At 38.8% G+C, this 14,251-nt stretch overlaps 1 protein-coding gene across 1 annotated transcript; it reads right to left on the reverse strand.

Moving 5' to 3' along the window:
* Window positions 1-5,217: 5,217 nt before the first annotated feature.
* On the reverse strand, window positions 5,218-9,266 carry LOC117717921 (olfactory receptor 5H19-like). The gene is made up of 2 exons (XM_034515426.2): window positions 9,100-9,266; window positions 5,218-6,330 (listed from the first exon to the last, which is right to left on the reverse strand). The coding sequence occupies exons 1-2, from the start codon at window positions 9,118-9,120 to the stop codon at window positions 5,383-5,385; spliced, it is 969 nt and encodes a 322-aa protein (XP_034371317.1). The 5' UTR covers window positions 9,121-9,266; the 3' UTR covers window positions 5,218-5,382.
* Window positions 9,267-14,251: the final 4,985 nt, after the last annotated feature.

Here is a 14,251-nt window from a genome sequence, read left to right on the forward strand (position 1 = left end):
CTCAAAGTAGTGTTACTTGTACTTCCTTAATTGCTGGGCTGTAGCTCACACATAGGTGTGAGTCCTGTTGGGCTCTTATGTTTTCTTGCCACCTCAGGTGGCTGGAACCTCAGCACTGGGGAGCAGAAGTGTGGGAATTTGTCTGAGTTCACTCCACATGGCACCGGGCAGACCCTGGGCTATGAGACGCTGCCAGATTCGATTCCACCGGGTGTGGGGAGATCTCAGCCTGAAATCCCACGGTGACAGAGCTCCTAAGTGGTGATCTCCAGGCCGAGGCAGCTGACCGGGATACTGGTGGCAGCTGACCGGGATACTGGTGGTCTCTGTCCTTAGGCTCTCAGATGCTGCTGGGAGCCGTGGAAGAACTGAGACAGAGTGCATACGGGCTGGACTGGCCTGCAGCTGAGAGGGAAAAAGCTCTGGCAGTGCCCAGCCAGGTAGAGACTCTTGGTTATGGCACTTACTTGGCTGGGTCAGCTAGCTTGGTTGAGTTGGGGGCCTACACAGTGGGAATGTAGAGAAGTCTTCTAACAGGAGATTAAGCAGTGGCTCGGTAGTAAAATGCCTTCTCCATGGTTCCCTACTGCAGGGCCCCAAAGACACAAGGAAGTCCATAGTTTTAAAAGGTTTATTGTCATGGTAAAAAGTGAATGTGGCTGCACACACTCCCCTCCAAACCTCAGGGCAGACCTGAATTAAATAGGGAGGGAGGAGAAAGGAGGGTCTGGGAAGGAATGTTTAATTGGCTATGCCCTCTGGCCTTTAGGTATCTCATTAATATGGAGATCTCTTGAGACTGAGGCCTGTAGTCATGCCCTCTACCTGTGCTGGGTGACACAAACATCTCTTTGAGAGGGGTTGTAGGGGCATGACCTACTTGACTGAAAGGCGAGGATCAATGGAGGTCTTCGGCTGTGTGTCAGGAGTCTGGAGTCTGGGAGTGTAGTGAAATGTATGCCATCCCTTGAAAGGGATACTTGTTGGGTCCCCGGCCATCTCTAGCCAGTGCTTCACCAGAAACCAAGCCATCCTTTTACAGTCCCACACTTAATGGCTAAGGATAGGAAGTATTTATTGCCAGTTTGCATTTCTTCTTTGTAAAATTATCCTTTTAGATCATTTGTTGACTGGGTGATTTTGTTTTATGGCTATTAATTTTGAAGGAACATTATGGGTATAATATCTTGCTCCAAAAACTTTTTTATATTGTTTTCTTTGAGGTAACCAAAATGTGATTTGAAGAGAGCCGACACCCTCTAGAATTACTTCAAGTTCAAGTCAAAGCATAGCTATTCTCCTCATGCAAAATACATATTAAACTACAGACATGCCAAGCTCCCTTAACCTAAACTGAAATTGGGTCAAGATACCCGAGTATACAGGAAGAAGGAAAAGGAAGCAAGCACAGAGTAGAAAGCACTTTGAGAAAATTACCCACAAGACTTTCATCAAAGTTATGAGAGAACCATGATCACTAGAAAAAACAAAAATTTTGGATGTGAATTTTCTGCCTAGAGAGATGCAGAGAAGAGATCAATGCAGGCACTGAGATACAATATCCATGTGGCCAAGGAGGTAGGAGATCCATGCAGCCATGGAGGTAGGATGTCCATGTTCCAGATTATACATGACTTGGAAGCATGGTCAGAGGTTATGTAGTCCCCAACTTAAAGGAAGGCTCTAGAAGATGACTGAATGTGACAGGAGCATGTTCTGATTTTCCTTTTGATCATTAACATGAGAGCTTGTCTACTAGCACTCAATATTGGGGCTGGAGAAGCAGTTTAGTAGTGGTTGGAGATAAGGCACTATAAGAGGATTGAGAAGATGTGTAGTAAGAGTTTTCAAGGCACAGAGTGAAAAACTTTTATAGTGGGCTCCTCCTGGGCACTAGCAGGAATATCTGTGAAATTTCAGTATCCACAAAAGGGTAGAATAGAAAAAAGAAGGCTCACTCATTACTTTTAAAGGGTATAGAGATAAGGAAAGCTGACAAGGATTCACAAATAAAACATCGAAAGACCATTTTATTTTTTATCTTTTCAAGCAACTCACTGAGCATCATAAAATTATATCTCCCTAGCAATATCTTATTTTTGTAATAACTTATTGACATTAAATTGACTTATTTATGATAAAAGTGGTCTCATATCCAGACAGTGGTGGCGCATGCCTTTAATCCCAGCACTTGGGAGGCAGAGGCAGGTGGATTTCTGAATTCGAGGACAGCCTGGTCTACAGAGTGAGTTCCAGGACAGCCAGGGCTACACAGAGAAACCCTGTCTCAAAAAACAAAAAAAAAGTGATCTCATAAATATCAACATATTAATGATTTCATTTTCCTATTGGCTTCATCTGCTTAATTTCTAGATGATCAAAAACCACTTATTTCCTATACTTTGATTTGTTTCTTTTGCCTTGCTCACATTCACCTAATACCATATTAATAAAGTTTATAAAAAAGAAGCTCAAAACATGTAAAGGCACTTCTTTTCACGCCACATAGAAACAGACTAAGTTAAGAGCATCTCTCTCTCTCTCTCTCTCTCTCTCTCTCTCTCTCTCTCTCTCTCTCTCTCTCTCTCTCTCCTTCTTCCTCTTCTCCCTCACCTCTCTATTTCTCCCTGATAAATGCATTTCTTATATCATATCTGATATTAGTAATACCAAGAGAAAATATACAAGTTCTCAATAGCTGGGGAAGTAACTTCAAAAGGTTAGTAAATTTTTATCTGTTTAAACATCAACCTATATTGTTCATCATGAAACAAATATTTGAATAAAATATTTAAAACTGTGTTTGCTAATCTTCTGTTACTGTGGTAAAATTCTATGACCAGTAGAAAATTATGAAAGAATGAGTTTATTTTGGCTCCTGCTTCCAGATAATTAGAATCCATAATGATGGGGACAGGGTGGCAACAGGCAGTTAGGGCAAGAATTTGATTTGACCACACTTTATTACCATATCAGGAAGCAGAATAAAATGGAAATGGGGCAAAGTTATAATTTTCAAAACTTACTATCATCAAATGTTCTTTCTTTTTTATTTTATTTTATATTTTATTTACATTTCAGATGCCATCCCCTTTCCCCATTTCCTCTCCCTAGAAAACCCCTGTCCCATGCCCCCCTTTCCTTTTTACTTTTATATAATTTTTTAAATGTTAATCAAAGGATTTATAAGTTTGGTAATGCTCAATCAGAATCGTAACCCAATACCCAACCTAGATATAAAAACTATCTTTGACTGGTGGAGACGTGTGAACATCTGCCTCCATGCCCCTTCTCTCTTTCTCTCTCTCATCACCTAGCTTCTCCTCTTCTTCATCTTCTCTCCTTGTTCCATCTCTTCCTCTCAGTACTCCTTCCCACTTAGCTCCTCCTACATATCACTCCTCCTGTTAAAGTAAAACTTTTCTCTCAAAATACAATTAGAGCATACACATTCCTAATTCTACCAGTGAGGTACAAGATAGTCCTAATACCCAGTCCATCATTTTGTTGACTAACCAGAACCTCTGTCATCTCTCCTAACTAAAACACTTACTTTTGATCCTGGCTTTCATAAAAGTTCCATAACACCCACAAACAGCATCACCAACTGGGGACCAAGTGTTTACATATAAATGCATGAACTCTGGGGGGCCATTTGTCATCCAAACCACTACTGGCTACTCCCCTACTCCCATAGGCTAATGACCATCTCAAGATATAAAATGTGTTTATTCCAGTTTTAAAGTTCCTATGGTATTTACCAGTCTCAACATTTCAAAGTCCAAAGTCTTTTTTTGAGACTCAAGGCAATTTCTTAACTATGACCCTGTAAAAAACAAACCAAAACAAAAAACCAAATTGTATAAGTCTAATACATATTGTCACAGACTACATATTCCCATCCCAAGAGAAATGAGTCAGGGTATCATGAGGAAATGGTGAGCCAAAGCAAGGCAGAAACCCAGGAAGACAAGTAGAAAGCCTTTAGATTGAGGTCTAGTCTGGGGCTTTAGTTTAAAAAGACTTATATGATTCTGCCCCTCCAGCTTTGCTGCCTCCAAAAATGCATTTTCTTGAGCCATTTATTCTCCCTTTATGTATCTCTCCTTGACAGATTTCTCATGGCTCAGGCATCTCTAATATCTTAAGTTTCCAGTGCAACTCAATCTTTGCTACCACAGCTTTGTATAAAGGTCACTCAGGGCCTCTTGGCCTTTCAGGGCCCTTTTGAAACAACCCTAGTCATGTCACACACCATGACTAAAAGCAACTTATGGAAGAAATGGTTTACCTTGACTTATAGTTCTAAAGGGTCAGAGTTCATAATGACTTAAATACCCTGGTAACTGGAACCTAAAGCAGAAAGCTGGCTGATCACATTTTGTCAGCATACCAGGAAACAGAGAGAACAAGCTGGAAGTAGGGTAAGACAATAAACCTTCAAAGCTCATCCCCAGAAGTGTACATCTTTAAGCAAATCTGTTGTCCTAGAGATTCCAGGATATTTACAGAGAGCCTCATTATCTGGGTACTAAAAGGCTTAAATACATGAGCTTTTAGGGGACATTTCTTGTTTTAAATCATTGCAGGCAACAACATTTTAGGTATTTTATTAAACAAATCATCTTTGTGACAGGATATTTTCCTGCCCCTTGTATTTGCAGTGGAGCTCTGTGATTGGGCAGTAGAAGAGGTAGGTGGAGTGAGGAGTTGGGAAGAGAAAAGAAGAGAGAGGAGAAAAAGAGAAGGAGAAGGAGATATCCGTGTCTCTAAAAGTCTCAGGTAGTTATTCATATCAAAAGGTTAGATATTGGGTAACAATTCTAATTGTGTGGGCATCTTGTGTATTATTTGTTGATATATAAATCTATTGGCTAATCTTTAAGCATTAAGAGTCTTCATTCTACTGGGTACCACAAGCACAGCGGATACTGTTGAGGGTTGAGCCGAGCATTATGAGGGTGGCAGAGTTGGCCCAAGAGCCATGCTTAGAGCCATAGACTTCACAGAGCTGATCAGTGGAGACAGCCGCCTTGCCAACATTTTGTGGGTTCTAGGCCGGCACTTCTAACAAGCCAGTGCCACCATTAGAATGGGAACTTAGAGCTGGAACATGGCAGAGCCAGGGAGCCAGGAACATGGTAGCAGACAGAGAGCTAGCCAAGCCAAGCCACCATTTTTTCCTTTTAAATAATTCACACTACACACCTTAAGTCATAAACGTGATTGAAAACTTTATTTAGCCATTGTCAAAGAAAGACAAGAAAATTAAAATTCAAAATTCTTTGAACATTTCTTTAAAACATTAAAAAAAAAAAAAACTTACAGAGAAAACCGTGACATTTTTAATACTAAACAAAAAAAACAAGTACTTTGTGAGGTCTAAGCCTTTTCCCTTAACAGTTTTTTCAGAGAATCCATGACTTGCTTATTTCTCAGGCTATAAATAATTGGATTTAACACGGGAATTATGACTGTGTAAAGCACAGAGTCTATGATATCTTGATCATCTGCTTCTTGAGACAGAGGGAGAACATACATGAAGAGAAGAGGCCCATAGTATAAAGACACAGATAAGAGATGGGCACCACAGGTGGAAAAAGCCTTCCTCATGCCTTGGACAGACTTCCTTTGTAAAATTGTAAACAACACTAGTGTATAGGACACAAGAACAATCACAATGGTGAAGACTTGAATTATTCCAGCAAAAACAAATACCAGTTGAAAATTAAGAGTAGAGTCAGTACAGGAAATCTTTAGTAATGGAATGATGTCACAGTAAAAGTGATGTACTATATTGGAATTGCAGAAGGTTAATAGAAATAGAAATCCCTCATGTATGGAAGCATGAAGAATTCCACCTACAAAAGACAGGATTAATAGACATATACATAGTCTATTTGTCATAATCATTGGATAAAGTAAAGGTTTGCATATGGCTACATAGCGATCATATGCCATAGCTGCCAACAAGAAACATTCTGTAGTAACAAAGACAGCAAAGGAAAAGAATTGTATCATGCATTCAGAGAAGGAAATCATCTTACTCATCTGTAAGAAATTGAGTAACATCTTTGGTGTCACTGTGGATGATAGACAAGCATCCACAAAAGCCAGATGACCAAGAAAATAGTACATAGGGATATGTAAGTGAGGGTCATTCCAGATAAGAGCAATTAGACCAAGATTCCCTACAATAGTGATGAGATAGATCACCAGGAAGAACAAAAACAAGGGCACCTGTAGCTCTGGAGACTCTGTGAGCCCTGTAAGCACAAACTCTGTCAGTGCAGTTGAATTTTTCATTTCTGAATCCTCAATGAATAGCCCCTGAAATAAAACACATGAAAAAGAATGTTCACCAGAATTCATACATCAAATATCAGGAGAGTACATTTGATATTGTCTAATAATCATATCATAGCATTTTATTTATTTTTAAGAATAACATTTGAAGGAGTTATGTGGAAGAAGTTAAAAGCATCTATAAAACTAATTTCTTACCCATCTTGTACTCAGTGGCTCTTGGCAAGAGACAGAGTGTTTGTCTTACAGATTTGTTCACTCAATTCTACACCTCTTAGATTTTAATGAAAAGATAGAAATGAAAACACATAGACAAAACCAAAAACAAACAAACAAAAATTTCCAAGCAAAAACATGGAGAATTTAGCCCCTGCACACTGCACTTTCCAGAACGATATTTTGCAAGAGTACTAACTGCCTTCATCTATAACAAGTTGGGGGTGTGGAGTTGCCTCTTGAGTGACATTCTTGATTACTTTTGGTCTTTTCATATCATCCAACTGCATTCTAGCAATGTCTGTAAGAGATTCAAGTTATAATCAAAGGGAAGATAAGAAAGAAAACCTTGGAAAGGCTTCTCGTAGCAGCCAATGGAAAGTGATGCAGAGACTCACAGCCAAACATTAGATGATACTTGGGGAGTCCTACAGAGCAGTTGGGAGAAGGGTTGAAGGAACTGAAGAGGACAGGGACTCAACAGGAAGACCAACAGAGTCAACTAACCTGGATCCTTGGTGGCTTCCAGATACTGAATCACCAACCAAAGAGTGAGCACAAGGCAGACCTAAGACCCCTGAACATGAGCAGATGAGCAGCTGGGTCTTTATACAGGTTCCCCCAAAACTGGAACAAGGGCTGTACTTGAACCTGTTGGTTGCCTGTCTGCCTGTGGATCCCACACCCTGATGGTTTTGTCTTGCTTAAGTGGGAGAGGATGTGCCTAGTCCTGCAGCAACTTGATTTGTGGAGGTGTGTGTAGGTATGGGAGCAAGGATGGATGGTAATAGCCTGGGGGTGACACCCAGAAAGGGAATTTGCCCATCTCAAAAGATAAGGGCAAAGTGGAATGCAGGAGAGGACTTGCTTGAGTGGGAACTGGGAGGAGAGGAAGGGCTGATATTGGAATGTAAATGAATAAATAAAATTTTAAAAATGACTCAGAAAAAAAAAAAGAACAGAAAATCCCTGATCAAAGTTATGCATACTTGTATTTCCCACACTCAAAGGATGGGAGCACAAAAATTATACCTGGGACATGTAGCAAGATACTGCCAATTTAAAAAATAATCAGAAAAACATACTGATCAAAATTCAACTAGGGAGTTGAGGATTGTGACCCTAAAGAAAAGACAGGTATTAAGAGTTACCAAAGAAAATTATACTGTCAGAAGACAAAGCCAGTGCTCTAGTAGGATAAGCCATAGAGATCCCTGATTGATGAAATCAAGAAACTTAGGGACTGTGCTGAGAACGGAGGTAATGTCAAAGAGTAGCAGTAACTGAGTGGCATCAGGAATTCCACAGTGAAGAAAGATGTTCTTGGGGAGCCAAGCTGTGGGTAGCTTGTTTACCCATTCATAATTTACAAACTGATACCCGTGGAACATGTCTAATAAATATATCAGAGGGGATAAAATGAAGTTATCAAGAGGAGAAAAAGTACAGGAAAGGGGAATTTGGATGGGTGAAAAGGAGGAAGAGAACAAGAGTCTCATAAAAGAAAACAAAGTAAATGTGAAGCCATGAAATAGGGCTACCAGAGAAAGGATGGAAGCTGAATGCAGGGCAGTTCCCCATGCCCATGCTAAATGTCTATCTTCTTTTCTTCCTGCTGCTGTTTGATGACTTGATTACTTCCAGTTCTGAGAATTTTTTATTTTCCTTTTGAAAAATTTAAAATACATTTTTCTATAAATTGGTGCTTCCAAAAGGCATTGGATAAAAATTTTATGTCACAAATTGTGTGCTGAAGTAACACATATGCATGTCTGACTGATAGTTCTTTGCATATTTAAACCATACTTTATGATGTGAAAACTAAAGTTAGGATTGTTTCTCTAGATGTCTTTTTGGTTTTATTTGATAGTATTTGCATCTATATTGATTTATTTCTTTTCAGGCAGAGTAAGATTGTGCCAAACATTTAATCCTTATGCAAGAGATACATAGGATGTCAATATTTTGAGTCATTAAATGAATTGTATGGAATGTGTTTCTTTACATGCAGTCACAAATGTGCATATTTATATATCAATTATGTATGCCTTCATGAAACATACATCTTCTACTCTTGCTTCTTCCTTACAAGTATGCATCTTTCTTTGTGTGTGTGTGTCTAAACCTGTCAGGAGTGTCTTGCCATATATATTTTTTTCCAAATAAATTATTCTCAGAACTTGACAATATAGGGGAATTATATTTAAGTAACCAGTCTCAAAGATTTTAATTAAACATACAAAGTAATCACTTTTATTAGAATTACGAGAATGAATACATATATAAGAACAATAGTTACTTAGGTCTTTAAAATCAGTATCTTAGTTCAAGAAAACTGAATTTACTGTTAAATGTAAACATACCATCATTAGTAAAACAAATTATTGTTAAACTATTTTGTTTCTTCATATTTGTGAACAAGAATTAAAATATAGAGATAACTAACCATTTATTGTTCTTATTTTATTTTATACCAAGCTGGGTTCTGACAAGCTAAATATAAAACAACCACAACTTAAATAGCATTTAACTCTTTAGACAATGGATTCATATTATGGCATAAATCATCTCTCTTACCCATATTGTGACAGATATCATAGAGGTCTTTAAAAAGTGTTGAGATTTTGAAAGCAGTTGAGATGTCAGCAGTGTAGAGATATTGGAAGGCTGGTAGCAGTTCTTATGGCAGTGATTGGTTTGGAAGCTTTTGTTTCATAAATGCAGGGAAAAAATTGCTAACTGTATATTCTCCTTTGACTCGAGGTGAACTAATGGCAGCCCTAAAAGGAGAACTCAAAGTCCCACCTGAGGTCACAAGCATTCCCTGAAGACAAAGTGCAACGCTGCCCTGCTGCACAGTGTGGATTGGACACACGTGAGAAGTCCAAATGGCTCCATGAGCTTCAGACTTTTACACTGTGAATATCTATGCACAGTGCCCAAGCCTAGCTTGAAAAGATGGAATCACCCTCTCATAATACTATTTCTGACCACTAACAACACTTCTGACAGGTTTAGACAATTAGGTTTTAGGTCACTATACAAATGATATGGGAATGTTGAGCTGTCTACTAGAGGGAAGGAAACCTTTCTCAACTCTTGGTGAGCCTGGTTTGGGAGTACAGGACCTTAGAAAACTCGATGGTCCCCAAAACTGCCTTGGGCTTTCAGGTTTGGGTGGAGAAAGCTCAAAGAATGAAACTCAGAGACCAAAGAGTTGTATTGCAGAGAGAAGTTTATGATTGCATATTTGGTTTTTTTTAATTGGTTATGTTATTTATTTACATTTTAAAGGTTATCCCCCTTCCCAATTTTCCCTCCACAACCCCCATTCCTTTCTTCTCCTCTATGAAGGTGGTCCCCCATGATCCCACCCACTCCTGCCTCAGCGCCCTAGCATTCCCCTATGCTGGATCACGGAGCCTCCACAGGACGAAGGGGCTCCCTTCCCATTAGGTGAGAACCTATGAGGCAACAGAGAGAGAAGGAAAGAAAAAATGAGGTAGGCAAAGAAAGGGGAAAGAAGGGGAGGGAAATGAAAAGAAGAGAAGAAGGGAGGGAGGGAGGGAGAGAAAGACAGGAGGGAGGGGAGAGGGACAGAGACAGAGACAGAGACAGACCGACCTACTGCACCCAGCACTTCCTCACATCAAAAAGTACAAAAGCCACAGAAGTATTAAATGTGGAAACAGGATTAGCATCATTTATTCTTGTTACACTAGCCTATTTGAAAAATGATAGAAAACTCACCATGTTTGTGTGAAGCTCAGAAAAAGAAAGAAAAAGATGTATAGAGCAAGCCTAACCAGCTTTGCAAAATGTTGTACCCTGTGACTCAGCAACTCCACTGTTGCTCCAGAAAGCAACAGCTGAAGGAGGCACTGTTTAGGTTAGTGACAAGTCTTGTGGATGCAGCAAAGCCCTGAAATCCTTGGTAGGAATAGTCAGCTTTTGGGAAATAGTACCTCCACTCATCATAGGCCTCCACTAAGCCTGAATGTACAACCTCAGGCTACCCCGTGACCATGCGACCTGAGTTCCCTGTCAATAATCACATGTTATCTGACATACAAGACATTTGTTGAACACCATAATAAGTTAAAACTGGGCTAAGGGATATTCAGGTTACTGGTATTGTTTATATAAACATCTGTGTCAACTTTACATAAAAGACGGGCATCATCTTAAGGATATCATGAATGGTCTTCCTTCCATGAGTTCTATTTATTTCTTGGCTTATAGAGGCATTCAAATAATAATAATAATAATAATAATAAGAAGAAGAAGAAGAAGAAGAAGAAGAGTAACAAGAACAAGAAAATTATTATATATTATATAGTTTATATATAATAATATATATCATATATCATTATATCTGTTTCAACATCTAAAAAGATGAGCAACATCTTTATGGCTATCATAAATAGCATTCCTTCCATGAGTTCTATTTATTTCTTGGTTTATAGAGGCATTCCAATAACAATTATTATTATTATCATTATTATTGTCATATATATATATAATATATATATATATATATATATATATATATATATATGGATAGGGAGGAACTTTAAAGAAGTTATCCTATAATGGATTGTCAAGACTCCTATTAAATACCATAGGCTGGCAAATAAGAATTCCAGTGCCAGGAATAGTTTACCCCTTTTTGGAGTTGTTGAACAGAGAGAGCCCATAGATTCACAAAGATTACAGGCTATTGTCATGGCTTTTGGCTAAGCCCAGAATACAGCAAGATCCAACTGCTGAAAATACCACATATTTAAATCACAGAATATTGGAAAAATCAAGCTGGTACTCACCTAGAAGCTTCACCTCTTCCAGCTAGCCTTCACTGTTCTGAAAGATGCAACATACATTGCTGTAGCAGAAAGATAATTATCAGTCTTGATTGGTGAACATTTGAAGCTACAATTATAACCAATCTAATAAGGCATGCATACCTGTGAAATAATTATATGAATCACTTTTTATTGTACCTAAGACACAGTCCATGATTCCATGTGTTGAACCTCATACCTGTCATTATTACCATGTACTAAGTATCGATGGCTAGACAGATCATAGGCCCTAGGGGTAAAGTCTACACTATTATTGTCCTAAAGTAGCATAGTATTAAGCTGAGTCCTAGTGACTTATTATATGTACATATTAGTGCCTTTCTCAGTCCTCACCAGAAAAACTTCTTCTTGCAGTAGGTGGCAAGTATCATGGAGACACACAACTGGTTAAGAGATAGAGAATAAGAGACTACAGAATTTGCCACCTTACATGGGGCATCTATATCTGTCTCTTAATTTTCAGAGATTATTGCAGGAGAAGGAGTGAAGAAATTAAAAGGCCACAACAATGAAGTTGTACACATGAATTCAAAGCAGTTTGGAGATCCCCTTTCTCAGGCTTTGCGTGTTCTATTAGGGATTATAAGACCTGCTCTAATCTTATAAACCTGAACTCCAAATTAAAAACAATATTTAGCAACCCTACCACACTGGAGAGTTCTGTGAAGGAGTGCTCACCCCTGAAACTGAGTGCTCACCCCTGAAACTGAGCTGATCCTTGAAAAGCTACAGTGGAAATTTGGCCATGTAAATTTGTGGAGTCTGAGGTGGCTAAAGGCAGGGCTAAGAAAGGAGGAGGAAGATGAAACCCAGCATGGTGCTATACATCATCAATCCTGCACCGAGGAGTAGAAGCAGGAGGACCAGAAGTGTAAGGACAGCTAGGCCACATGAAAACATTCTTTGCATTTTGTTTGTTTGGTTTGGTTTTGCCTGCATGTATGCCTGTGTACCATGTGTGTACTGACTGGTTTTGACACAAAATAGAGTTATCAAAGAAGAAGGAGCCTCCGTTGAGGAAATGCTTCCTTGAGATCCAGCTATAAGGCATTTTCTCAATGGGGGAAGGCCCAGCCCACTGTAAGCGGTGCCTTCCCTGGACTGGTGGTCCTGAGTTCTATAAGAAAGCAGGTTGAGCAAGCCATGTGGAGTAAGCCAGTAAGCAGCACACCCCCATGGCTTCTGCATCAGCTCTGCCTGCCCTTTTTGAATTCCTGCCCTGACTTCTTGAATAATGAATGAACAGCAATATAGAAGTATAAGCCAATTAAAGCCTTTCCTCCTCAACTTGCTTTTTGGTCACGGTGTTTCATTACAGCAACGGAAACACTAATACACTGTGTATTCAGTATCCACAGAAGCTGAAAGAGAGCACTGGATCCTTTGGGACTGGAATCACAGATATTTGTAAGCTATCATGTGAGTGCTGGAAATCAAACCCAGGACCTCTGAAAGAGCAGTCAGTGCTCTTAACCATTGAGCCATCTCTCTAGTTCCATGCAAGTTGAAGAAAAGGAGTAGCCTAAACAAATATAAGAAAAGGGAAAGACAGTGTATGGGCCAAAGAATGTGGAGGCGGGGGGGGGGGGGGGGGAGAAGGGGCCCTCTGACACTTGCTTCATGCTACTCCCCTAGTATCAATAGTTATATTATTTAAGATTAAGTTTATAAACAGCCAGTCTGTTGATTTTTAAATTGAGATTGTTTAGATATAGATAATATGCTACATACCTTTTAAACAAAGTAAGAAAAAAGAAAGGCCAATTAGCACACAAGATCACCTACATCCCTCCAGCTATCCCAAGGAACCAAGAATTAGATTTTTACAGAGGTATCCAAAGGTTCTAGTAGTAAATGATAACTTTTAGCAGTGTATCAATTATATTTCAATGTCAAAAGTATGTAACTTGGTAATCCTAGAGAAGCCTTTTAAAAATAAAATTTCAATGTAAAAGAAATTCCTTAAAATCAAACTAATGGCAACATGTAAGGAGCTGCATTTATTCTAAACTTCCTTAGAGAAAGGAATACATACACACATATATGTGTGTGTGCATATACAGATGTGTATGTGTGGAAAAAGACAATGCTTGTGAGGAGGGTACAGTTTAGCTTACTGAAGTTTCATTGCACCACGGATTTTCACACCCATGCCATGAGAGGCCTCATCATGTGAGAGGGCTGACATTCAGATAACTGATCCAAAGCTAAGGACATTCTGCCTAGATTATGTCTTGGCCTACAGTGTTATTTCTGAAATGCAAATTATATGGTTTGTTTGTAGTTTCTGTTATTAATGTTTGTAAGAAATATTTTCTACAGAATGTTTTCCAAAAGACTTAAAATTAATAACTTAGTATGAAATTATCATAAAAACTACTGAATGAACCTATTGGTCCATGATCTGTACAGACACACATATATTTTTACATGGAACAAGAATCTATTTAAATTCAGTTCCAAGAGAAATAGAGGTTACTAATAAACTGGGCCCCTATCCAGTCTGGATGTCTAAATCAAACTACTGTAGAAGAGAAAGGAGTCTGGCTTTCTCACACACTGCAATTTCACCATTATATGTAATACAATGCTTTAATTTTCTTATTTACAATTATTTTTCCAAGCTCAGAAAATGCATTGAGTAGAAAATGAGAAAAATATCATAGCTATCACTTGGAAAGAAAACTGTGACCATTACAATAGACTACTAGGTTTCCTAGGGACAAGAGTTGGCTTGGATTCACTTCCTGTGGCAACAATGTTCATGGTCATGAAAATACATAGCAAACTTTATACAACAATCCATAGAGTGGACTGTTAATTGTTCATGGCCATGAAACCATATAGTAAACACACAGAGTTAACTG

The sequence above is a fragment of the Arvicanthis niloticus genome, chromosome 12, assembly GCF_011762505.2.
Source record: "Arvicanthis niloticus isolate mArvNil1 chromosome 12, mArvNil1.pat.X, whole genome shotgun sequence".
Classification (NCBI taxonomy): Eukaryota; Metazoa; Chordata; class Mammalia; order Rodentia; family Muridae; genus Arvicanthis; species Arvicanthis niloticus.